The sequence below is a fragment of the Lissotriton vulgaris genome, unplaced genomic scaffold (assembly GCF_964263255.1).
Source record: "Lissotriton vulgaris unplaced genomic scaffold, aLisVul1.2 SCAFFOLD_1297, whole genome shotgun sequence".
Lineage (NCBI taxonomy): Eukaryota > Metazoa > Chordata > Amphibia > Caudata > Salamandridae > Lissotriton > Lissotriton vulgaris.
The window spans coordinates 55815-80132 of record NW_028244989.1 but is presented as its reverse complement, the minus strand read 5'-3'; the positions used below and the strand labels follow the sequence as shown (position 1 = coordinate 80132).

Below are 24318 nucleotides of genomic sequence, written 5' to 3'. Positions count from 1 at the left end.
CTTTGTAAAAAATGCGTTGTAAAGGCATGCTTTGTAAAAGTATGCGTTGTAACGTCATATATCCATCGTTATAAAACTTTACAAGTGTAACCTTAAGATTGTATGAAATTTCAGTAAAAATAATTAAATAAGGAGAACTAATCTCAGATTTTTTTGTGACATAAGCCAATACATTTGAAACCAAAAATGGATAACCCACTGAAATTTGATTATAAAGTTCATCCAGAGTGGAAGAAGCACCTTGCTGCGCAAACCTGTCACATTCCAAAATAGAAAACTGCAATGTGGTAGGTACCCCTGTGTGGGGATTCAGGTGGTTTACCGAACAAATCCACGGACACAGGTGTAGTAGGTAGGGCTGGTTTTATTGCCTTATACAGTTTTCTCTTTTGCACCGGAACCCTGTAGTAAGGAAGGGGATTCGCAGCGTCCTCCGTGGCCTCTCGTTCCAGTCCCGCCTTCTTAACTCCCGATGTCTTCTGGGAGGCGTAGTCCGGGTTTCTGCCGTCTTGACACTCGGGCCGGTATCCAGTGGAGAAAGAACCAAAAAGAAAGGAAAACCAGTTTTACTGGGTTGTCCCGTAAACACTAAGACAGGGTAGGGGGTTGGTGAGGGAACACACGTGCTCAACAATACCCCGCTATCCGTGAGGTGGAAGTGAGGGGGGGAGTTTAAGTGCACGGTTTGGATCAGGGGGGGGTGTCCCGCCTACGTCCCGCCCAACCCAGGAAACGAGACCGTACCTGTCCTAGCCACACTTCCCGAGAAGCGTGGCTGGGCGATGCGCCTTCACTGTGGCCTCCTGGCGTGTCGCTGCAGTCTCTCTCTCCGCCTCCGATCGTCCTCCGGTACCCTGGTCTTCGTGGTCCGCCTGGTCTCTCCGCTTCACGCTCCGCTCCTCGGTACCTCTCCACTCGCCTTCGTCCTCACTCTTCTTCCAGTCCTCGCAGTCCTCGCACCTTCTCCACTCCGCTCCGTCCTCGCTCCTTCTTCTCTCCGCTTCATCCTCACTCCTTCTCCTCTCCGCCCCGTCCTCGCTCTCCTCACGCCACTCTCCTCCTCCGGGTGTAACACACACCTGTGTGGATTCAGGGACGGGTTTTACCGTGGTATAGAGGGCGTGTCCCAGATGCGGATCCGCCCACTTAAAGCTATAGGGTTCCTCCGAGTCCAGCACGGGACGGCATCCGACGGCGTCTGGGGTTTTCCACGTGTCCGTGTGCTGCATAAAGAGAGGAGACACATGAATAGGCAGGCCAGGGGGGCCCGAGTCCGGGTCCCCCTCGTCACACCCTGGACCAAAGACAAAGGGGGCCAAGGGAGCACAACTGGCCAAGCTAGATGAAGGGGAAATGTTGGAAAATATGGTGCTGCCGAGTGAACCTTAGAGACGGTCCAATACCCATAAACATAGGGTCAGCAGGTGGTGTATCTTCTCTGGCCTAATTAAATGTCAAACTCTTCCTTCTAGCTCAGCCAAAGGAGTGAAACCATTGTGAGTAATGACCATTGAATGGAGTACATGAGACTGTACATTACCAGAGACAGAAGTTCGGCATAGCCCGCCATTAAAATTTGGGGGAATGTAGAAATATCCCAGTGGGAGGGCTTGTGGAAGGCTGTATGATGTTATTTGTTTCCTAGGACACAATCAAAATGTTAATGTCTGTAAATGAACTGTGCAGATGATCAAAACAATTCAATACCCTAGGTGATGACATTTCCAGTCACTATTATTTGTGCGCAGTGTCATTTTTATCAGTAAAACTGTATGTCAGTACAAATGTAATGGTCATTTTAATTTAACATGTGTTGTCTGTAATGACAGTAAGCTACCACATCATGCATACTGAAAAATTTCCTAGCTATTGTAACAAAAAGTTTCAATTCTATTAAGGACTCGGAGGCGAGGATTATGCTTTACTTTGTCTGCTTTGTTCACAGAAGCCATTCAAACGAAACAATAATCAACTACAATTCCCATGAAGCCTTGGAAATGTGGTAAAGAAAAAACCGAGAAGCCAATCAGGAGTCAGTCCTGGTCTCCAGCTAATGAGAGGGAAGCCAAGGTCCACGTAGTCCATCATCCCTGTTCACCATGCCTCTTTCGATGCACGAGAGCCACATCCTCTTTTTCACAAGTCTTATTTATTCCAATCGCCTCCTACAATGAGAGGCACATATTACACCCAGCACCTGGCTTAGGTTGAACAAAGCATTTCAATGATTTCCACCTCAAAACGACTACAGTTAACATCAACATGGATACAGCATTGAGAATATAGTGACTCAGTACTTACCAATCATTGGGGGGGGGGGGGGGGTTTATTCCATTCCGGAATCACCGGGTGAGGAAATCCTCGCCTCTGAGTCCTAACTAGAATTGAAACTTTCAGTTACGATGTGTAGGAAATTTTTCATTCGAAGCCAGGACTGAAGGCTCGGATTATGCTAGTTGAAAGCTGATTTATCACCCAACTAGTCATATCCAGGAATGGCTTGAAATAGAACCTCTTATAGGTTGAGTCTGAGGACCAATGCGCTGCATTGAGGATATCCTCCAATCGGGCCCCTAGAGCAAAGGCCTTGCAAGCCATCGCACCGTGAGCTGAGTGGGCTCCAAACATGGGCAGATTAATGCCAGCCTCTTGCATCACCCATCTGACCCAAAAAACAATTGTGGGGGAGAAGACAGCCCTTTGAGGCTTCCTCAATGCAATGAGGAGCTGTTGTTCCCCAGGAGGTCGGAACTCTACGGACATCTCCTCATGCCTTGAGACAAGCAACAACGCACAACTTAGGGGAGTTGGGAAAGGCAGGGTAGGACACTGAACTGGTTCCACATTTTGTCCATTTACGGATCGTAAAGGTCACACCAGAAGGGGAGAAAGTGTGCCCCGTAATATCCAGGGCACGCACATCAGAGACTCTCCGAGAGCAAATTAAGAAGAGTAACTGGGCAGCTTGGCTGATGGTTCTTTCCTGTACAAGAAGAGATTAGGTTGGCACAATAGGAAGAGGTTGAGTACCCCGTTGACATCCCATTGCACCGAGTACCTTCACTCTGGAGGGAGCGACAGGCGTACCCCCCTCAACAGGCAACACACAAAGGGGTGCTCGCCTATAGGAGCACAGTTTACTGGGTGGAGTCCCACTGAAATTGCAAGCGAAAGGAGTTGATCGACCTGTCCAAACCCTATTACGCTAAGGAAGCCAAAAAATTCAGAACGTGAGTCACATCTGTTGCCACCGGATCTAGACTCTGTCACAACACCCACAGGTTCAGCGATTCCATGAGGATTTGTAGCATTTGACCATGCTACTGGCCCAGGCTCTGGATAAGAGTCCCTTATCTGCGTCCCAAAGGCCTGGGAGTGACCATCGTACCATGTAATTCTCCATGCCATGAGCGACATCGACTCCCCCAGGATCAATTGATGAGGTTGATGATCCAGGTTGAGCAGAACCTCTGGAAATAGGAGGAGAAGGATTGGAAAACCCCAAGACAGTTCCAGAAGAACTGGAAACCACAACTGAGATCTCCACAGCAAAGTGACCATCACCACCTCCGCCCTCTGATGCCTGATCTGGGCAGAGGCCCTTGTAATCATTGCGAACTGGCGAAACGCATAGCCCCTCTCTTGAGACCAGCCCTAAAGAATTGTGTCTGTGGCTGCCACCATGGCATCCGGCTTCCAGCTGAAGAACTTGGGCATCTGATGGTCCAGTCTGGACGCAAAGAGGTCGACTGTGAATGGAACCCTCTTCTCCCAAAGAGAAGAAAACACCGTCGGGTGGAGCTTCCACGAACTCATATCCTGGAAATTGCGGGACTGCAAGTGCACCAGTTGGTTGGCCTGGCCCGGCAAGTTTTCTGCTGTGACTGCAATCGGATGGTGCAGGCAATATTGCCAGAAGCTGATGCAAGATCTGAGAGGGCCTTGGAGCGTGTGCTTCCCAAGTGATTTATGTGTCACACAGCCGATACGTTGTCCATCTTGAGAAGGACACACACCTGCACCGAGTTCTTGGTCCAGAATCTCACCGCGAATGAGCCTGCCAACAGTTCGAGACAATTTCTATGTAACTGTTGTTTGTGAGGAGACCACGATCCTCCGATGGACATTTTTGCCACATCTGGTGTACACCACCCTGACCTGCTGGCGTCTGACTCTATGACGATGTCAAGAGCCAACCCGAATATTGCCCGACCATTCCATGCCTCCATATTGGTCAACCACCAATCGATATCGGCACACGTCTCTCCTGAAAGGGTTACCATCGGAGTGTAAGATAGGCCCCTGCGAAAGTACGCGGCTTTCAATCGTTGTCTGGCTTGATAATGTAGAGGTCTGGGAAAAATGGACTGAATCGAAGATAATAGGAGGCCTGCCACCCAGGCTAGATGGCGAAGCGAGACCCGCTGCCTGGTCAAGGTTCTCCGCAACTCGTGTCAGATATTTGTCACCTTCCAATAAGGGAGGCAGAGAGTAGCTTCAACAGAGTCTATCAAGAAACCTAGAAAATTCACCTTCTGAGAAGGAACCAGGAGGGTCTTGGCCTCGTTGACCACAAATGTCAAGCTCTGTAGAGGGTCCACTGCTGTTTGTAACTGGAGCACAAACTTGTGGGTACACTGTGCCATGATAAAGATTTCGTTGAGATAGACTATCAACCCACGTCCTTGTGCTTGCAGGCTTTCCATGACCGGCCTGAGAACCTTCGTGAAGCACCACGGGGCGGAAGAGATACTGAAAGGCAGAGTGATGATTCATAAGTTTGGCCTTGCCATAGAAACTGCAGGAACCACTAAACGGGGGCCGCGAGATAGGCATCCTTGAGGTCCAGACGCACGATCCAATCCTGGGGGGCGAAGCACATCTGGTAAGAAGTGGATTCCCTCCATTTTGAAATTGTGGTAGACAAACCACTCGTTGAACTCGCTGAGGTTGATAAACGGCTGGTGGCCTGCACCGGCTTTGTCAACCAAAAAGATATTGCTGATGAAGACCCGTATTTGCGTGGTCGCCTGTGAGATGGCCCATTTGGCTAAGAGGGAGCGTACTTCTTCGTCCACCAACTTCTCCACAGTGTCTGAAAAATGGAGCGGTTGCTGGGTGGCGACTTGTCAGGGTGAATTCTAGAACACTATTTGAAATCCTGCACGGTCTGTAAACCCCAGGCATCATTTGTGATGGAAGTCCAAGCCAGGAAAAATGTTTGCAATCGGCCTCCTGCTTTTACAAGAGAAGAAGGCAGAACACTCACCGGAGATGTTGGAAGCGGCTGCGCCTCTGCCACGCCTTCCTCTGCAACATCGCTCTCTGGTAGGTTAGAAATTAGCAAATCTGGCCTGGTCCTGAAGCTGGCCATGGTGGGAGCCTTGTCTCCTGGGAGGGTTTGGGTTATTTGGGCGCCCAGACGAGCGGCCCCTACCTCGGCAGGCCCCATGGAAAACCCTGTTAGGGAAAACCTTCTTCATGGAAGTTTGCGCCTGGTCAAGGGAGGTAAATGTACAACAAATGGCCACGAAGGAGCGAGTTTGTTCCCGTGGCCATGAAGGACAACACAAGGCACTTGAAAAGCGAGGAACAATAGGGACTGTTAGCACAACAATTAAATTACATAAAAACATGCACATACCACTTTTATATAGTCTTTGACACAAGAAAGAGAAAAAGCCACTTATCTTGACTGCGAGCAGCAAAGAAAGAGGCATGGTAAACGGGGATGATGGACTGCCGAACCATACTCCAGTCGGACAGCCCGTGGAACGCCGGGACGCGGGTTCACGTTCACTTTCAGGTCTTACCTTGTGACGATATATACTCTGGATTGTTACGTATAGGAACACTTACAGACGCATATTAGGACGTACCTGTCTTCACGTAGACACTGTGATCGGCTATATACAAGTCCACTGTTTATCGTACAGCGGAGCTCTTTGTATTTCACTGTAATTTGAATCGCTTCTCCAATCAAATCAGACCCCAACCGGGTTGGAATTATCACCGGTTTTGGGATATGCCTTCTCATCTATTAAGATCTGGCCCTGAAGAGTCAGAGTGGAATGTACTCTGATTAAACAGGTGTCGGCTGGTGTCTATGCAAATAAGCATTAAATCAACAAAAGAAGACATGGCAAACTTTCTGTTTTTCTATTCTGTGGATTGGCATATTATATGTTGTAATCACATGTGTGCACATGTCCTTGGTTTCTACTGTAGATGCTTGGAGTTCCAAATATTACTTTAGGGGTTGTGAGGGTCACCCCTTGCCTGTCAGCACCATATCACTTGATTTTCCTCCGGTACATTAGCCAGTTATCCTGCAGCGCGCAATTACTCCCTTAACACTAAAAAACCCTTTTCTTTGGATAACATGATGGACTGTGTGGACCATGGCTTCCCTCTCATTGGCTGGAGACCGGGACTGACTCCTGATTGGACTTTTTGTTTTTTCTCTACCATATTCCCAAGGCTTCATGGTAGTTGATTGTTTAGTTTGAATGACTTCTGTAAAATCCGGGCCTGACATAGAATCCCCTTTACCCCACTCCACTGTACTTAGCACCACTCCACGCCACTGTGCTCTGTACCAATCTACGCTACTCCACCTCACTCAATGCTTCTCTTTTCTGCACCACTCTACTCTATGCCAGTGCACTCTACCCCACTCCACTATGCATCACTGAACTCTTCGCCACTGAACTCTACACTACTCCACCCTACTGTGTCCCACACAACTCTATGCAACTCCACTTTATGCCACTCCAATCTGCAATACTTCACTCTATGGCACTGCACTGCCAGTACTCTTTACCATTGCACTCTACCCTGCTCCACTCTACCCTGCACCATTCCACGCCACTTTACTCTACTCTGAAACAATATACTCTAAGCCATGGCACTCTATGCCACGGCTCTTTATGTCCGTGCACTCCACTCTGCGCCACTCCACTTTACACCACTGCACACTACACCACTACTCTATGACACTGCATTCTACCCTGCCCCACTCCTATCCAGTCTACACCGGGAAACAATCTACTCTGTGCTACCGCACTCCACGCCACTCTACATCACTGCACCCTACTCCAAAGTACTCTACACCACTTTACTCAAAACCTGTGCACTCTACACCAATCCACTCTGCACAACTGTACTTTATGCGACTTCACTCTAGGCCACTCTACGACACTCCACTCTAGGCCATTCTAAGACACTCCACTCTATGACATTCCACTCTATGATACTCTACTCTATGATACTCTACTTCATTAAACTGTGCACCACTCTGACTCTCTACTCCACTCTATGCTATTCTATGACACTACTCCACTCTACGATACAACTCCCTCCATACCACTTTACTCCACTGCATTCTACAACACACTACTCCACTCTTCTCCACTACATGCTTCTCCACTCTATGACACTTTATGCCACTTGACTCTACAACACTCTACTCCATTCTAAGACAATCTAATTCAAGTCAAGTCAAGATAAGCTTTATTCGGTATTATTAAAAGACCATAAAAGCACATAAAAAATTCATTGCACATGAGTAATACAATTAATACAATTAAACAAGTGAAAGAAAAAACGTTACAAATACTGAAAAGCACATGTTAAAACCTTTAAAAAAAAAAAAGGGCAATCAGAGGAAATCAGTTAATTATGTATGCCGTTAGCTACATGGGTAAGGAGTCCAACACTTGCGTTAAGTCATAGTGCTTCTAGCTCTGACCACATATTTCAGGTATTTAGCAGCTGCATCCACACTAATTTCATCCTGCAACATATACAGTTTAATCAAAGCAGGTCTGCATTGACGCAGACCCCACATCCTTAATAGGGGTAACAAAAATCTCTTTCTCCCCCATTCATAATATTTACAAAAAAAGATACTATGGATATTTGACTGAAATGAAATATCATTGCATGGATATTTTATCAGTGACACCGACCAGTCATTTGGGGTGGGAAATGTAATCAACCTGTAGAAGCAGTCGGTTCTCATCCTAGTTAAAAGCATTCTGGTATAACAGGGAATTTCCGGAGCCAGATATGGATGTAAACCTGGACCGTGTAAAATGCGACGATGAGAGATAACTGTTGACTTGTTACCATCCAAGTACCACCGTCTGTCTTCTAACAGTTCAAGGCAAATGTCTTTTAAAAGTTTTTTCGATATTGATGAGCATGTGCTCGGGGTTGCAAAAAGTTCCGGATGCCTGATAGAGTTCATAAAGTTTTTAATAAATTGAAGCCTAGTAATCTTCCTGGCCGCTGATTGTTTCATGCAGTCCTGAATCACGTCCCTGCTGAAGGCTGTCTCTTCTGAAGACCAGATTTTATGCCACAGCATGACGGGTGTGACCTTAATCCGATCTGTAATATGCACACGATTTGATTCTTTATGACAAATGGTGGTAGAAACAGATCTTGGAACGGCTAGCAAGTGTCTAAAAAAGGCATTTTCTGTTAGTTGGATTTGTGAACAATCGGCCGTCCCCCATATGCCAGCGCCATAGATCGCAGTCGACACACATTTAGCTGCGTAAATGTTTAACAAAGTATCTATAGGTTTCCCACCCAGGCGATTGGCAATTTTTTTTACCGCTCCGATTGTGCGGGCGAAGGCCGGATTGCGTGTAGCTATCGCTGTTGACCAGGTTCCTCTATTGTTAAATGTGATGCCTAAATATGAAAATGTTTCGGTCAAGCTTATCTTAGACTGGTTAACGAAGGTTCTGCAGTTTATTTTAGAATTTCTCTTAGAGGTACAGCACATGGTAAAAGTTTTTCCCACGTTGATCTTCAAGCCTCTGGACTCCATAAAGGTTGAAAAACCAGTTAATGCCTTTTGGAGGCCCTTCTGGGTTCGTGATATGATTGGTGTATCGTCGGCATACAGGAGTATTGGGACCGACGAGCCGTTTATTTTGGGATAATCAACTTCTAGGTTATTTAAAAAGTCTGCCACTTCATTAATATAAAGATTAAAAAGAAAGGGTGCAAGGATGCATCCTTGCCTAACCCCCTTTTCCATGGGGAATTTCCTGGTGCATTCACCATTTTTGCCGTAACGGACCATTGCACCTGCGCCTCTATAAAGTTCCATAATAAAATTCAGAATGGGGGGATCTATACCTAACTTGGTTAAGGTTGACCATAACAGTTTGTGATCCAAGCAATCAAAAGCCGAGCTTAAGTCGACAAATGTCATGAACAAGTTACCATTTTTTGCCATCGTGTATTTGCTGGTTATTAATGCCAGATTCAGTCCCTGCTCAACTGTGCCCAGCCCTCTCTTAAAACCGTATTGAAATTTGGAAAGAACCCTCTCATCATTTACCCAGGATTGTAATCTAGTCAATAATACTCTACCTGCCACTTTCATCAAAGAGTCGAGCAGAGAAATAGGCCTATAGCATTTAGGATCCTGCCTGTCGCCCTTCTTGAAGATTGGGATTACAATGGCTTCTTGCCACGTAACAGGAAAACCTACTTGGCTATAGGCATTTAAGACATTTGTGAGAAGCGGAGCCCAGAGGTCTTTAAATATATCAATAGGAATACCATCTGGGCCAGGGGCTTTTGAATTTGCGCTCTCGCAGATAGCCTGCTCGACTTCTGCAGACGAGAAAACTATATTCAAAGGGAACGTCTCTGGTCGGTGCGTTATCTCAGGCCGTGGATCAGAAGGGTTATTTACAAGAATTTCACGGGAGTCTATCTCCAATAGATCAACTTTTTTATATAAAACCGTGAAGTAATTGACCCAAACGTCCTCAGCTATAGCGATTTCAAGGGAGTCAGTCCTGCTGTCTACAAAAAACGGGGCATTAACTTCTCTCCAAAAGGAGATATTATCACGAAGGGCGCTAGCTCTAATTAATGCTTCCCAAGCATGTTTTTTGAGTTCGGATTTTCTGTTTAAAAGGGCCTGTTTATACACTAACCTCGCTTCTCTGACTAGCTTCATATCCTTCGGGAGTGACTTTACAGCCTGCAGTAACAATGTATGGGCTTTAGAACAAGCAGAATTAAACCAGCGAGTCTGTTTAGTCATTTCCCTGTCTTTGCATTCCCTGGTCAATTTTTCATTTATAGTGATCGCTATCTTACTGTAGGCCGTCTTGACCATCTCGGGAGAGGGATTTTGTTCCAGACACGTCATAAAGTGCTCCTGATCTGTTATGATAATGTCTTTTAAGAAGTTTATAGGATCAACCTTAGCCCACTTCACTGCGTAACCATTTCTTTTTGACACAGAAATGGAATGGCAGTATAACTTGTCAGGGAGGCTCGAAGCATACCCATCATGCTGGCCTGAGTGCAAGTTGATACTAATTGGGAAATGATCGCTAATTGCTAGATTTTCAACATTAAACAATCTAATTCACTTTACCCCGCTCTACTCTATAGCACTCTATGCAACAACCTGTATGCCTCTCCACTCTGCTCTATTCTACTCCATAACACTCTATGCTACTCCACTCTACTCCACTTAGACCTTCTATTCTACTATCCTCATCTTTACTACACTCCATGCCATACCACTCTATGGCACTAAACACCCTCCTCTACACCACTTCATTCTATGTCACTCCACTTCACTCCTCTCCACGATACTTAACTCTACTCTACCCCACTCTACACCGCTCCACATCACTCCATACCACTCAATGCCACTCCATAACACTCCACTCTACTCCAGTTTATGACACTCCACTCCATGCCACTCTCCTTTACCACACTAACTTTTAGCCATACTGAACAGCAGCCATGCTGGTGTACAACATGGCTGAAACATATTGGCAAACCCATCTTTTCCCTGTCAACTACAACTAGTGTTTCTAGCTTAATTTCCCCCCTCCCTCCGGTCTTACAGCAATTTATAGCGCTGGGACACACTGTTTTAGTGTAACCAGGCGCTCTAGAAATGGCTATATTATTATTATTATTGTTATTAATAGCTCTTGCATAGAGGAAACCTATTGGCTTTGCCAGAGCTTGTTTTATTGGTTGATCACCTGACAAACATAGGAACTCCATTACTGGATCGGATGAGGATTTTGATGGGGTCTACTGTAAGAAGGATTAGGGCTTGTTGTAGCATTGGTATTAATTCACCCCTTAACTGAAGTGTAGAAGCTACAGAAATCTGGATATGGTTGTGGGGAGGAACGTGGAGAACATTTTGAGCAATGCCAGCAAACTGACCACAATTACATCATGTATCCCATGGTTGCAGGTCGACATTCTTTGTTTTGGAGAGATCAGTTTGTGGAAAAGTTGGGAGATTCAGAGTCATCTGAACGCATATTGGAGTTGCAGGTGGGGGGAGTTGCAGGTGGGGGGGGTTGGGGTGGGGGGTTGGGGGATCTTGTATGCAGCCCAGAACGCAGCTGTGGTTACAGAGTGGTGCTCACAGGGGCACCTAAAACAACAAAGTGGGTACATTTTAACACTGTTGCTGCTATACAAGTTGTAAGATTGTCGATCAGGGACGTGCATTTTGAACTAAAGTATTGTTTCTTTGCACGTTAGCAAGCTATTGAAGAGCAGCTAAAGAAGTGCGTCTATAAAAGATCTGCTGATGTCCAGGAGCTATACCTGGCAAGAAAGTGAGTACATCTTCAATTGAGATTAAAACGAATACTCACTACTGATTTATTCAAGTCATTTACAATATGTGTTGATTTTTAACATAAATGTAAAGTGTATGCATTTACATGTCTATTGTGACTATTTTCAAATCAGTCCACCTATTTAATTACATTCTGAATCGCTCAAAGTGTATTTGTCAGAGACTCAGAGGACTCCGTAACAACTGAGCAAATTCATTATTTGACTCTTTAACTTAGTAGAATGTAGCACATACTGACTAGTGTAAACAGGCTTATGCCCAGATGTGTTTCCCATTTATATTGTATTTTTTCATAGTGCCCACATAAGCTTTTCAATGTTCTATTATTACTCCTGAAGAAGTTTGTGGAGTAAATAAACCTCTGCCCCTTCCTTTGATAGACTTGTTGTTGTTTCAGGAAGATTCTGCACTGCTTAGGTACCCTAGAATGGTATTATCTCGAAGAGATTAAATACAAAACATTCTGTCAGGAGAGGCAGTATCGTACCCCTCAGGCTATTGTATTGTGCCCTAAAAAATTATGCGCCCCCTAACACAATTAGTGCTGCCCGTAATTTGGGAATTAAGTTCGATGACACTCTGTCTTTCAAACAAAAGGCGTTGGCTGTGGCAGGCACCTGTTTTAACATCATAAAGGGATTGAGAAAATTCTTTGACCTTCTCCCTCTGGCAGCAAGACGAACGGTGGTGGTTGCATTAATAATATCGAGATTGGACTATTGCAACAGCTTATGTGCAGGATCGAATAAAGCGGTCCTACACAGGCTGCAGATGGTCCAGCATACAGTCGACCGCTTAGTGCTTAGATGGCCCAGGAAGTCCTCTGCCTCGACAGCGCTGGACGCTCTCCATTGGCTACCTATTCATAAGCGCATCTTGTTTAAAACACTAGTCATCACCTTTAGGGCCTTTCATGCTCAAGGTCCTAAATATCTCCAGAAAGGTTTAAGTCGCTACTGTCTATCAGGAAACCTCAGATCCTCAAACGCAAATCTGCTTGCCATCCCCAAGTTTAGGCTTGCTACCAAGGGAGGGAAATCCTTGTCAGTGATTGGGTCCAGGGCCTGGAACAAACTCCCCTCCCAATTACGCCAAATCCCTTTTGAAACACGTTTCAGAAAACTACTTAAAACCGGGATATATAGTCTTACGGACACAGCGTGCAAAGCGTTAGTGTGAGTGTTGGACCCCACAGACAAGTGCAGTTTTTGATCAACTTTTTCATCTATTCTGGTCTTTAGCGCCAAGATGCTCCTTGGTGTGATAGGTGCGCTATAGAAATGTTTCTTTACATTACATTACATTACATGTGTACAGACCTTGTCACGTCCCCTTTATCACAAACACACAGAAGTCAATGTGTTCACCCGTCTGACTTTACTAGTGAAATAATTGGGACGACAATGGGAAGAGTAAAGTATATATTGTCTTGGGGTGATGTTGCAGACTGCTGCATCAGGACACCTCTGGAACGGAATAAGGCTTTTTGGCTCTCCAGGCAAAATTACATTTTGCAGTTGGAGTGCCTCCTTGTTACCAGATTCAAACGACATTGTGTAATGGAAACAGCGATCTCGTTGGATCTGTGTTTGAATCCTGGATTCCCCACTTGAATAAATTGTGGTTTCATACAAATACCTTTGTCTCCATACACGTTCGGTTTGCTTCTCTTATTGGGATCACCTAGAGACATTTCTGGAGTGAGTATCCAATATATTAGAGAATTCCAATTCAATCTTTATTTCGATCTATTAGATCATCAAAGATATACAAATAATCACAGTCATTATACTTTATACAAATCAATAAAACATTAGTTATAAAAGTTGTACTACAAACATGTGAGTCAATTCATCATCAAGGGAGCTTAAAATCATTAATAAGCTGAAATTATTAAAAGTCCACCTCCGCCTTCAAAAGGCGGGTGCAAATAAACCACATTGCTGTAAGATATTTTGCTACTGCAAACACAATTGGAGGTGACACATCAGTCTTTAAAATTCTGTATGCAGGGAAGAACTGTTATATTAGATGTTTTGATTATGATTATGATTATGATTATGTTAAGAATATTAGAGAATTAATTGCTTGAAAATGTTTTTAAAACTTTATTTCAATTTCGCCTGTCTTTTATTCTTGATGCCTAAAGAAACCATAACATATAATTATAAACTGTCCTTTGTCACCTCTCAGACTTCTATGGTCTTATTTCACCAACGTTCCTGAAAACATTGCTGCTTGTCTGTTGTGACAGCCTCTTTCCACAGGAATCTCTAGGATTGCCTTCTATATCCCTTTACGGTATGTAGTACTCAATGGCTATCCACTCTTGAATCTAAGGCTGAGGTCTCACCAGAACACTGTGTATTCTTAAACAGGTTTGGCACCTGTTACCTTACTCTAGTCCTCTCGATTTGCTTATGAAATCAAATCCCAAAAGGAGATGGTAACAGTTACAGCCCTACATTTTGTTCCAAGGATATCTTTCCCAGAGAGGAATTAGTTCTTCCCGTGGCCAGAGGCAACTACATTTATTTTAAAAGGAAACAAGTGGTCCTTAGCATATAAGAATAAGAGTAAACAAAGACATTATATCGACCACAATGGGCTGCTATATAGTTCACAATCCCTTGTCCAGCCGGACAGGGAATTTTTATTGATCTGGTAGGTTTGTTCAGTGTGAGAATACAGCACATAACCAAAACAATAGGGGTTACAGTAGGGCACAGTCCTGTGCCGTACGTAGGAAAGAAGTAAAAAGAACAGTAAGTGAAAGAAATATCAGGCAAACAGGGTGAGCTTACAGGTCACTGATGTGAATTTAAATTAACAGTGTATCCTGGAGTAAATCAACCATACAATAATACAGTGGGTTCACATGTAGGGATCACTCATAAAGGAGTCGACGTTTCGATCCCAAGCTCAGTTATAGGGGGATCATCTTCAGGACTTGAAAAAATGATTTTGCCTGAATAAAGCTTTTTTTAAAAAAACGCCTGTTGGAAAAGCAAAAGAGGAAAACAGGACAAGAATGCAGTCAATAATTTATTTATTTATTAATTTATTTTTTGGGAACCTTTATTAGTATTACAAGCATTTACAAGTATGGGCCTACAGTTTTGTGCTGAATTCTCTGGAATTTCCGACTGTCTTTATTTGAACCACCATAGTCTAAGTGTCTAAGTGTGACTTTGGAATTGCTCCTGCATGTCCAATTCTGTGGTTCAGCTGGTGCACTGAAGACTCTTCTAAGCATCATGATATAAAAAAGACTATTTTCTCTGTTGCAATGTATTAGCTGAAGTAAAGCTATCAGCCAAAACAAGCAATGCGCTTTGTTACAATGAGCTATATTACAGGAGGTACCCCACTCTACTGATCGATCAAACGGTAAGGATGCGTCTTCTGTGTGACCCCCTAATATAATCTTTATTTTGGAACCATTTATCAAAGAAAATTCACTTTATTCTAGAAGTAGATGTGTCTTTGGCATTTTCAGTTCGTGGCGTTCTGCTCTTGGTTGTTTTTAGATAGATGTTAGATGTGAATTTGCATATCAACAAACATACTTCTGAAACAATTACATCCAACAACATATGCATGCAAATGGTGGGAAGTTGCGCTACTGTGGTATTTACTGAACTTATAGATACCTCAGTATCAGCACATTTTTTGTGCAGCGTGTCTAAGGCTGAGTGAGCGATGTATGCTTTTTCAGCCATTTCCTTTTGTTTAGGTTTTGCCTTATTTGCAACAGCTTCTGAGAACAGAAGCTGTCTCACTGATTTTGCTTTCGACATATGCAAAAAAAGCAGTCCATCAGATATAACCAATCTGGGGCTACACCTTTATGAACCTGGTTCCTTTGCCTTCTCTTGGGCTGTATTGGAATATACTGTCTAGAACAACCCCACTGGTATTATTATAGAATCAGTGCAAGGCCAGGTCTTGGCTCCAGTGAGAGTCCTTGTATTCCTGTGTTGTCATATGTTTCCAATGTGTGTTGCTTAATCATACAATAGAAAATAAGGATGGTACAGAGACTGCATAGCCTGATCTGTGTTTTATTATGTCAAGACCTATTGTCAGGTTGTGGAATATCAAGGTCCAGAAGTCTTTCCACTCCCTCACAGACATAGATACAGAGTCCTCTCTTTATATGGCTTACATCATGTCACATACCAAGACAGCCACTGCCATAAGTTGCCCAAGTTCCTCCTTTTATTGCAATATGTGTCAGTTAGGCCTTACCTGCACAGTACGGAGGCACGTCTCTCACTTTCTTCACCGCCGCCTTGAGTACACCTCCTTTGTGCCCCACTATCTTCTCCTACCCGGAGATGTCCACTCTTCTGCGGGGACTCGCCTAGGCGCACTTCAAATTGGATTAAAACATAAAATCGGAGCTAAGAGGGAATAAGGAAAGGGTCGCCCTCCACTCTAAACCAGTAATTCAAGTACAGACCCAATCCAACTGCGTCAAGGTATATCAGTGACTGTAAAAGAGGGGCAGTCAAAATATACTGCTCCCAGACACTCTCTTATACACGTTATAAGGAGGTGATGCACTTTACTCCGCCCACGTTAAAAGATACACCTGTTCTCCCCGACAGTACCACAGAACAGCACAAGTTGTGACCCAAAAAAGGTTGGTCGCAGAAGTCCACACCTGGTGTTGGACTGGGATCTTAATAGAAAAAATGTGCGAGAAGCAAGAGACGCCTCACGGAAACACCACCAACGGGGTAACTGGTATGTAATTTCCAGACAGGCCCCTGTCTCATCATCGGTAGTCACTTGCTTCTCAAAAGAAATAAGAAGAAAGAAAAGAGGTGTCCAAAACAAACAACAGGAATTGTGATAAACAGTGGAGAGCAGAAAAATCTGCTAGTGACAAACGCACACATATAACCGAGTGCCTAAAAACACAGCACACAAGTCCCTTAACCAACTTTATTCATAGGGAGGTGATAATGTGCTGTTTATATTAAAAAGGCTGGTAGCTATTCATGCATACCATTACCTAATGCCAGTGCCGACATGTTTCACTGCTATAATGCTTAAGCAGTTTCATCAGGGCTGCACTCATATGCTGCCACTCCACTTTTGGACACTAGTTCTGTAATGCACTGCCAAGAGAGAACAGGTGGAAGAGCATAATTAAAAACATGAGGACCCAAGGTTAGCAATATGTATGGAAAATGTGGTGATGTGTGGGGAATATTACCAGGAGTCAGCCAAGTTAGTCATAACCGCCGCTCCAGTAACAAAAAGGTAACAGGGTACTCCAATCGTAAGTTTTCCCTTTTCCTTACTCCTAGGTTTTCTGTTGAAAAGAGAGTGTATAACAGCTTGTATCATGCAGCTTCATAGACACCACACAGACTACAATGTTAACTTGTATCAACTAGCCCTTACTCCCTTAGTCACCTTCTGGTGTAGAATCTACAACCCCACTAATCGATTCGTTTCCACATGGGGATTGTGCATACATTAAACCAATACAGCATCTAAAAATCAATGCCCACTGTATACTTCGTTATAGAGCGCTGCATCTAGCTCGTGCTGCCGGTGTCAAACAGGCAAGACACACCTCTTTTGCATGCTCGACAGGAGCAGGCTAGCCGCCTGTTGAGACAGTTACCACAGTGAGCCCAATCACACTCGAGCCCAACACTCTTAATACCCAGCTTGGAGACCCGTGTGTTGTAAAGTCAGTTGCATCAGCAAACCCACACACTCGTAACGCGACCGCCGGGGTTGCACCCAGGACTCCCCTTAGTACTTTCCTGTAAGCTGCCTTTCCAAACCACCAGCTCTCCTCACCGTCACGACACCAGGAAGACGCCTTTCCTCCGCCGTACAGCTGCTGTAGCAGCTCGCATTGAAATGCGGAAATGCGGCGGGACCCCGCCCCTTGAATTGTATCACGTGACCCCTGTGCCGAACGCGGTGGCCATCTTAGCCTAGTCAAACAACGGGTGCAAGTGCCTATATGGGGAAATACAAGGGGTGTATACAGTATGAAAATGACTATGCCCCACCTTGCTGGTAAAATCAAGCACAAGCACACTAGTGAGAGAATTGGAGCCAATTCTCAATGCTTTCCCCTATCTACCTTCACTACATGTGTCTAGTTTGTGAGCTGCTCGCCCTTCACGGGCCTCTGCTCCAGTAGCATTCCTCTCAGCTGTCACAGGTCCAATTTCCATACAGTCTCCGCTTGCACTGAGGCTCCACCGCACAGGTTCTGGTGCCCACCAAAGGTAACACCACTCACACACACAATGGCAGTGTGCTTATTATAGCTTCTAGTTGTGCTTGGGGCCTGCAGGTGCTGCAGAGCTTTGTAAACCTGTGGCCATGCTCCTCTGCACCTGTCCACGCCCTGAATTGATCATTTTCAAAATATATTAGTTTAGGAGAGTCAGAACAGCAAACCACCTTTGTTTTCTATGTAACCACTATCGAACAGTTGGTAACTAGTAGACTTTCCTTTCTATTTGAATTGGGATACACAATTCGGTGTCTCAGGACATACTAATGAGATGTTTATATCACCTTATGCAAGCTTTAATAAAATTGGTGGTGGGGGCGGGGGGGGGTTTATACATTTGTTGATCATACAAAAACACATTTCATTGCAATCAATATGGTTCTCTTTTACTTTTTCTAGAGGACTGGAAGAAGTTACTGATTTGTCAAGGTTCCAGACTCTAAAATACTTGTGGCTGAACCATAACAAGGTAACAAGTGAAGTTATCCCGAGCCTATTTACCAGATAATTACTGAGTTAATTATGTAATTTTGATATGTTCATAAATCTTTATTACTTTTGGTGTTAAGTTTAATTTCTGCTTTTCACCTGCAAGCATTAACTCATAATTCGGTTTGTCCTATTTCATCAACATTGTATACTATTAATTTAGCTATGCTGTTTATATAGTGCTCCAAATAAAGTAACCCATGACGTAACCCTGTATGCCTACTAACCTGGGTTTCAATGACTATGGTTATGTTGGATTCATTTAGCTAGGCAGTTCATTACTCTAAGGAGATTCATGAATGCATTCCCAATTGATGAATCTAAAAATTATTTGAAATGCTGCAGCTCAGGTACGTTGTGAAAGGAGTGAATGAAGAATGGAATCTGTGAATGTGAAAGGCAGTGGCTGATACAAGGAGAGCTAGCAGGGGCATTAATTGTAGCACTCGTCTCACAAAGAACATTTGAGCTTCTCTGAATCTAAACGTAAATGGTGTTTCAACCCCACCAAAGCTTTAAGAAGCTTTGGCATAGCCAATAGGTCTCGCCTTTGGGATCGTATAAGTGTTTAGCCAGAACTATTGGCTTTCCTAATGTTTTTAAGTATGTTGTAGAGCATTATGGCTTCTGTGCAGCATGTTGAAAAGTTAAACTAAAAAAATATTGTAGGCATTTTTGTTACCTTATCTATAGACAAGAAGAAATTGTGTACTCACATTTGCTTGAATTATTGGCATTGTAAATGACAATTTGTTTTACCCATGTGTTATGAAGTGTATGCATGTGGTGTGTTCTTGAAACATGTGTGTTGGATTTGAATTGTTAGTTGTGGAATTGTGTGGTGTGGAGTGGATTTGTGTAGTGGCAGTGGAACTATATGGATAGTAATTATGTGGTATTGAGTGCACTGGAATTATATGGAGTGGGATTGTGTGTTATGGAGTGCAATTATGTGGAAAGGTATTTTGTGGAGTGGTATGTCGTTTAATCATGTGGGGTGTTGTTGAATTTTGTGGCATGGTGTGTAATTTTGTGGTGTGGATTGCATGTTTGTGGTGTCTTGTATAGCTGCATTGTTGAGTTTGTGGCATGGAACTGTGTGGATAGCCAACACTAACGTGTTAAAAGCAGCATACCACAGAAGCAACCAGGTTCAACAATCACGCAAGATGACCTACACCAAACAGCAAGTATTAAAGAACATGCACACATACAATGGATACAACTCCACTACCCTAGCACAGTGATCCTCACTTTATTGGTGTGTGCATACCAGAACCATATAGCAACCCTTTGTCCAGACAGCACAGAGTAGTCCTGCAAAACATGTTGCAGACAGTTGAGAGCCATGCTGCATTGACAGCTGAAAAACCGAAAGCACAAAAGGACCAGTAACATAACATAATCCGATGCATTCATTCTCGTGCTAGAATTGGAAATATAGAAGTGGAAGTACTCACTATTTAGAGTACCTGTTTGCTCCTGAGAAGTGCCAGTTGTCTCCCATTAAACATACTGCAGCAGCACGAAGAAGTGGCAGTACTCTTCTTTTGAAATTAAAGAAGTGCAGGTACTTAGTACCGGACAATATATGCACATTTAAACCACTGCCTATTTTTGACCCACAAAGCTCCTCCCTGCACCAAGGATATAAAGAAAGCGGAGGTAGTATTCCACTTGGCGAGTGAAGTAACCACAATTCAGTGTGTCTTGTGTTTAGGTAATTACTGCAGGGTTTATTGCTGAGAAACTCAGCTCATGCATGGGTCTGAGAACCCGGCCAGACCCTTAGCTCATCTCTCCATGTTAATTTGTTAGCTTGCCTATCTCTATTAAGTACACAGCAAATGTGACAAGATAAAACCAAAATTTGGGCATATTTATTGCTCATTCATCTTCTGAACTCCTCTTGCAGAGGCATTGTTAAAGATCTGAAATCAATCTCCTATTCTCAAACAAAATGTCCTGTTTTCGGATGGGTTTAAAATGTAAATGTAAAGCAACAGACATGGCATGTTATCCAGTAACTCTACCATGGGGTAATAAACTATACATAATTACAATGTCAATGCAATACCTCTAGACTAAGTAAACCGACATGCAGCAGGTATACCATGGCCTTGTCCACGCCACTTTCATAAGCCGAGGAGCGGAGCTCTGACATCACTGTAGGGCGCCTGTTGCAGGTTGTCCCTGGCTCGGCTGGAAAAACAGGAAGTAGGAGCCATAACATGGCAGTGGCGTTGACGGCTCTCAGGGTAGCCGGGGTACCCTCCGGCAAGTGTTTAGAAGGGGAACAAGAGCCAGAAGGAACTTTTAGTGCCAGCAAAATGTCCATCTGTTCATTACCATTGTTTCATGTTGTCTGACATTGCGTTAAATGACATGAAACAATGGCAATGATGTGTATAGGACAGCCAACTGGGTGGGAGCATTTGAAAGTAAGAAACAAGTGGCACAGGTTACATCTCCTATGCCTACTGCCTGATGTCCAGGCGGCGGCTACCGCGTGCCCTTGTTAATGGTCTGTTCATAGCACAGGACCACTTAACTAAAAAAATTGTGTCAACAAACTATAAATAGATCCAATAGTAAATTGATGTGGAACAGGGACAGTCACCAAAAAGTGAAACAACACCCCTAAAGGCTGAACAAAGACCTACTTCTACCAGTAAAAATAAAGGACTACAGAAAGGCACATGAATGAACAAATGGGAAGTGGTGGGTGTGGTCTAAACACTCTGAGTAGATACAGCATGCCTTTCTGAGCAGCGCGTGGGTGCGTGCGACCTAAAAAGGGCTCTTTATAGCTAAAATCTTGGATCCACCTTTGTCCAAGTGGAACTTATGCCAGTATGGCAATAAGAGTGGGGTTTGATGAAGCAAAATTGTTTAGCTTCATGTAGTCAGTAACAAATGGGATCACAGAATCCCAAGTCTCAGTGAAGAGAAACAGAATTGAGATCCATAGGGCTAGTTTCCTAATGGAAGCAAGTGCACTAATGTGGAGAAAACAAGAAAGCAAATTTATTAGCGCTCACGCTTGTTTCTTTTCACAGGCAGTAGCAGGCAACACATGTGCAAACATAATAAATAAACAGAGCCTGCTGCCGTGTCTGCAAGGAGCGCAGATATCTATAAGAAGGACTTCAGCCCAAAAGAGATATATGCCAGCAGCACCACTTCATTATTGGCTAGTGCAGTGTCCCTGGGAAACTGAAAGTAAACACACATTTTTATTATTCAAAAAAGAGGTGCGAAAATGCTATCCGAAGCTGGCGTCATCGCTCAATGATCGCTAGGTTTGAATAGTAGAGACATAGCTAACGAGTACAAAGAACCACTCTACGTGCCCGTCAAACATTAATATTCAACAAATATACCAGAACATGCAGCATTTTTCAAAGCCAGAAATGAGGAACCTAGCTGAACCTTGACAGACAAGGATTTCAAGGGTTTTTGACATCCTAGAAAAATGCTTTCAAAATGCTTCATTTCAGGTTTTGATTTTCTCCATTTTGTGTCACTGAGGCAATACCTTGACTTCTGGTGGTTATTAAGGCACAGAGTATGAGAAATGGGTCTTTTTTCAAATAAAAGGAATGCAGTACTATTTGAACCTGATTCGCATTTCTAAGAATTGATTACTGAGTGCGTGTTGCAGCTGGGTGATGTAGTCTGTTGTCTTCACCTTGATGATGACGTGCTGTCATGTGGTGGTGGATTATAAAGGGTCCAGTACATAGGTTGTTAGGGCAAGAAGTAAATTGTGGGCTTTATATTTGTGGGACAGAGCTAAAACAGAAACTGCTTGGCAGATGTAACAAGTGATTCAGCATTTATTTTCCAAAGATGAGGTGATAGTACTCAGTTTTTCAGAGATGTGCTGCTTCCAGTTATGAGAGGTCTAGCACAAGCACTTCTGTTCTGAAGTGGATTTCTGGAAAGAAGGGTCTCACTGTTTGACCATCAACACTGCCCGCACCATCAAAGGACACATCTTGGAAAACTTAAGTTGAATAGTACAATCTATATTAGGGACGTTCCACATCTAGTCGGCAACAATAGTGTAGTTTTCTCCGGACCAGTGTAAATATTTGAGACTTTATGCTTCACTTCGCCATAGCCAGCTGTTGTGACTGGCATTTTCCCTTGAAATGGCTACTGCTTGCAAGGCAGCATCTGCTGCGAGGAGAACCTACCAGGAGAGCTGTGATACCACGGCAGCATGGAGAAAAGATCACCATGAGTCCTGGAGGTAGATCTCCAAAGTGGGTGCCCTGTTCCAGGACCCACGTAACAAATGTCCCTGATCTGCAGGAAGTTTTCCTGTCAATTCAGGGTGTTTAAATTACTGCCCTGATCCAATGGCAGTCCCTGAAATGACATCCGCAGGGCCACACTAAATTGAGCGGCCTGTCAAGTTGCATTCAAATAGCAGATGCCAAATTGGAATAGTGTAGAGAAGACATTCCTCTATTTTAGAGGAAACCTTCTACCACTTTCCTCCTGATAAAACCCGAAGCTCTTTGGCGAGAAAGGTGTTTGTGTGTTCTCAGACTGGTGAGCAGCAGGAACTGACTGGTGCAGGATTCTCTGATGTCTGACGCCAAACGCCGCGCTCCGGAGGAGGAGAAGCTGCCGCAGCTTCCACAGCTAAACCGCCAGCCGCTCATCGGCTTCTGACCCCCGAGCTCTGAGAACCCAGGGTGGCGGCTACACCCACCCCTACAACTTGCCAGAGGTGGGGGACTGCACATATTCCCGACCCGCATCCTCGGCGCAAGTGAAGGAGGTTGCTCGGGGCCCACTATTCCGCCATGCAGCGGGTGCCGGTGCTGGTCTCCAGCTCCAGAGCACCGTAGTGGCGGTGGTGACTGGGCATAAGGTAAAGGGCCTGAGTTCAGAGCGGGCTATCCCCTTCTGTGGAAGAGTGAGCCGCGGTGCTCCGCGGAAGCGGCCCGGGTAGGCTGGGTGCGGCTTGTTGGGGTCCCCAAGTGCTCCAGCTCGGGTCCTTTTCTTTCTCCTTCCTCCCCCTCAAAAGGCTCTGTAATGCTCTCTAAGCTACAGAGACAGCAGCCAGTCCCGGCCTAGATGTTCCAGCTGCACCAGCTACTTAATCATATAGCCACTCAGCTTAGCGCACAGGCTGTGGTGTGAGGAGAAGCTGGGGGGGGGGGGGGGGGGGAGCCCACCCAGGAGCTAATATAGGGTCTTCTATAGGGTCTCCCTCAGAGCCACCAGACTAGCTCCCACCAAACCTACCAGTTCACCAGTCACCTACACAAGAGTCATCAAAGGACCATTAAATAGTTGATAAAAACTAAATAAACGGCTAAATAAAAGGCTACTAGCATCAGGTTCAAACAGCCAATTCAGCCTCACCCAGCATCCCTCCTGGATCTCCTATCCATCTGCCCAGGCTCTCCAGGGCCACCATTAGCACAACCGCAAACACAGCCCTTCTAGGGCCCTAACACCAAGACCATCGGAAAAAGGGGATATATAAGGGAGCAGAGGGGCTCAATAGGATTAACTACAACGAAAGCAGCAACATCAATAACACCTGGGATATCCGTTCCTACTCCCATATCCCAACTCCACTTCTGGAAGGGCGCAAAGGCCTGTCAAGGAAACAAGTCCGCAAGGCATTGAGGTACAAAGAACGGGACCTCTGAAGTGGCCTCCGACGCATCAGCTGTTAGCAATCTCCAGCCACCCTAAGTGATCCTAAGCATCACACATTTAATGAGGTCAGGAAGAACCAGGGTGGTCATGCCCTCCGGGACAGGGGGGAGAAAAGGAAAGAAACAAAATTCCCGCGTTCAGCACAGCGCCGAACCACAACTCAGCAACAGACCAGGTCCAAAGTGAAATATCAGTACCAACAGGA

The 24318-nt window shown here is 44.6% G+C and overlaps 1 protein-coding gene across 1 annotated transcript in view; it reads left to right on the top strand.

The window, feature by feature from the left end:
* Window positions 1–24318, top strand: part of LOC147666678 (leucine-rich repeat-containing protein 72-like) — a gene marked incomplete at its 3' end in the record, with an annotated part of 73810 nt that overhangs the window by 16444 nt on the left and 33048 nt on the right. Inside the window, exons 3-4 of the mRNA XM_086948975.1 lie at window positions 11560–11636; window positions 18336–18405. Of these exons, the coding sequence (XP_086805101.1) occupies window positions 11560–11636; window positions 18336–18405 (147 nt within the window). The remainder of the gene's footprint in view (window positions 1–11559; window positions 11637–18335; window positions 18406–24318) is intronic.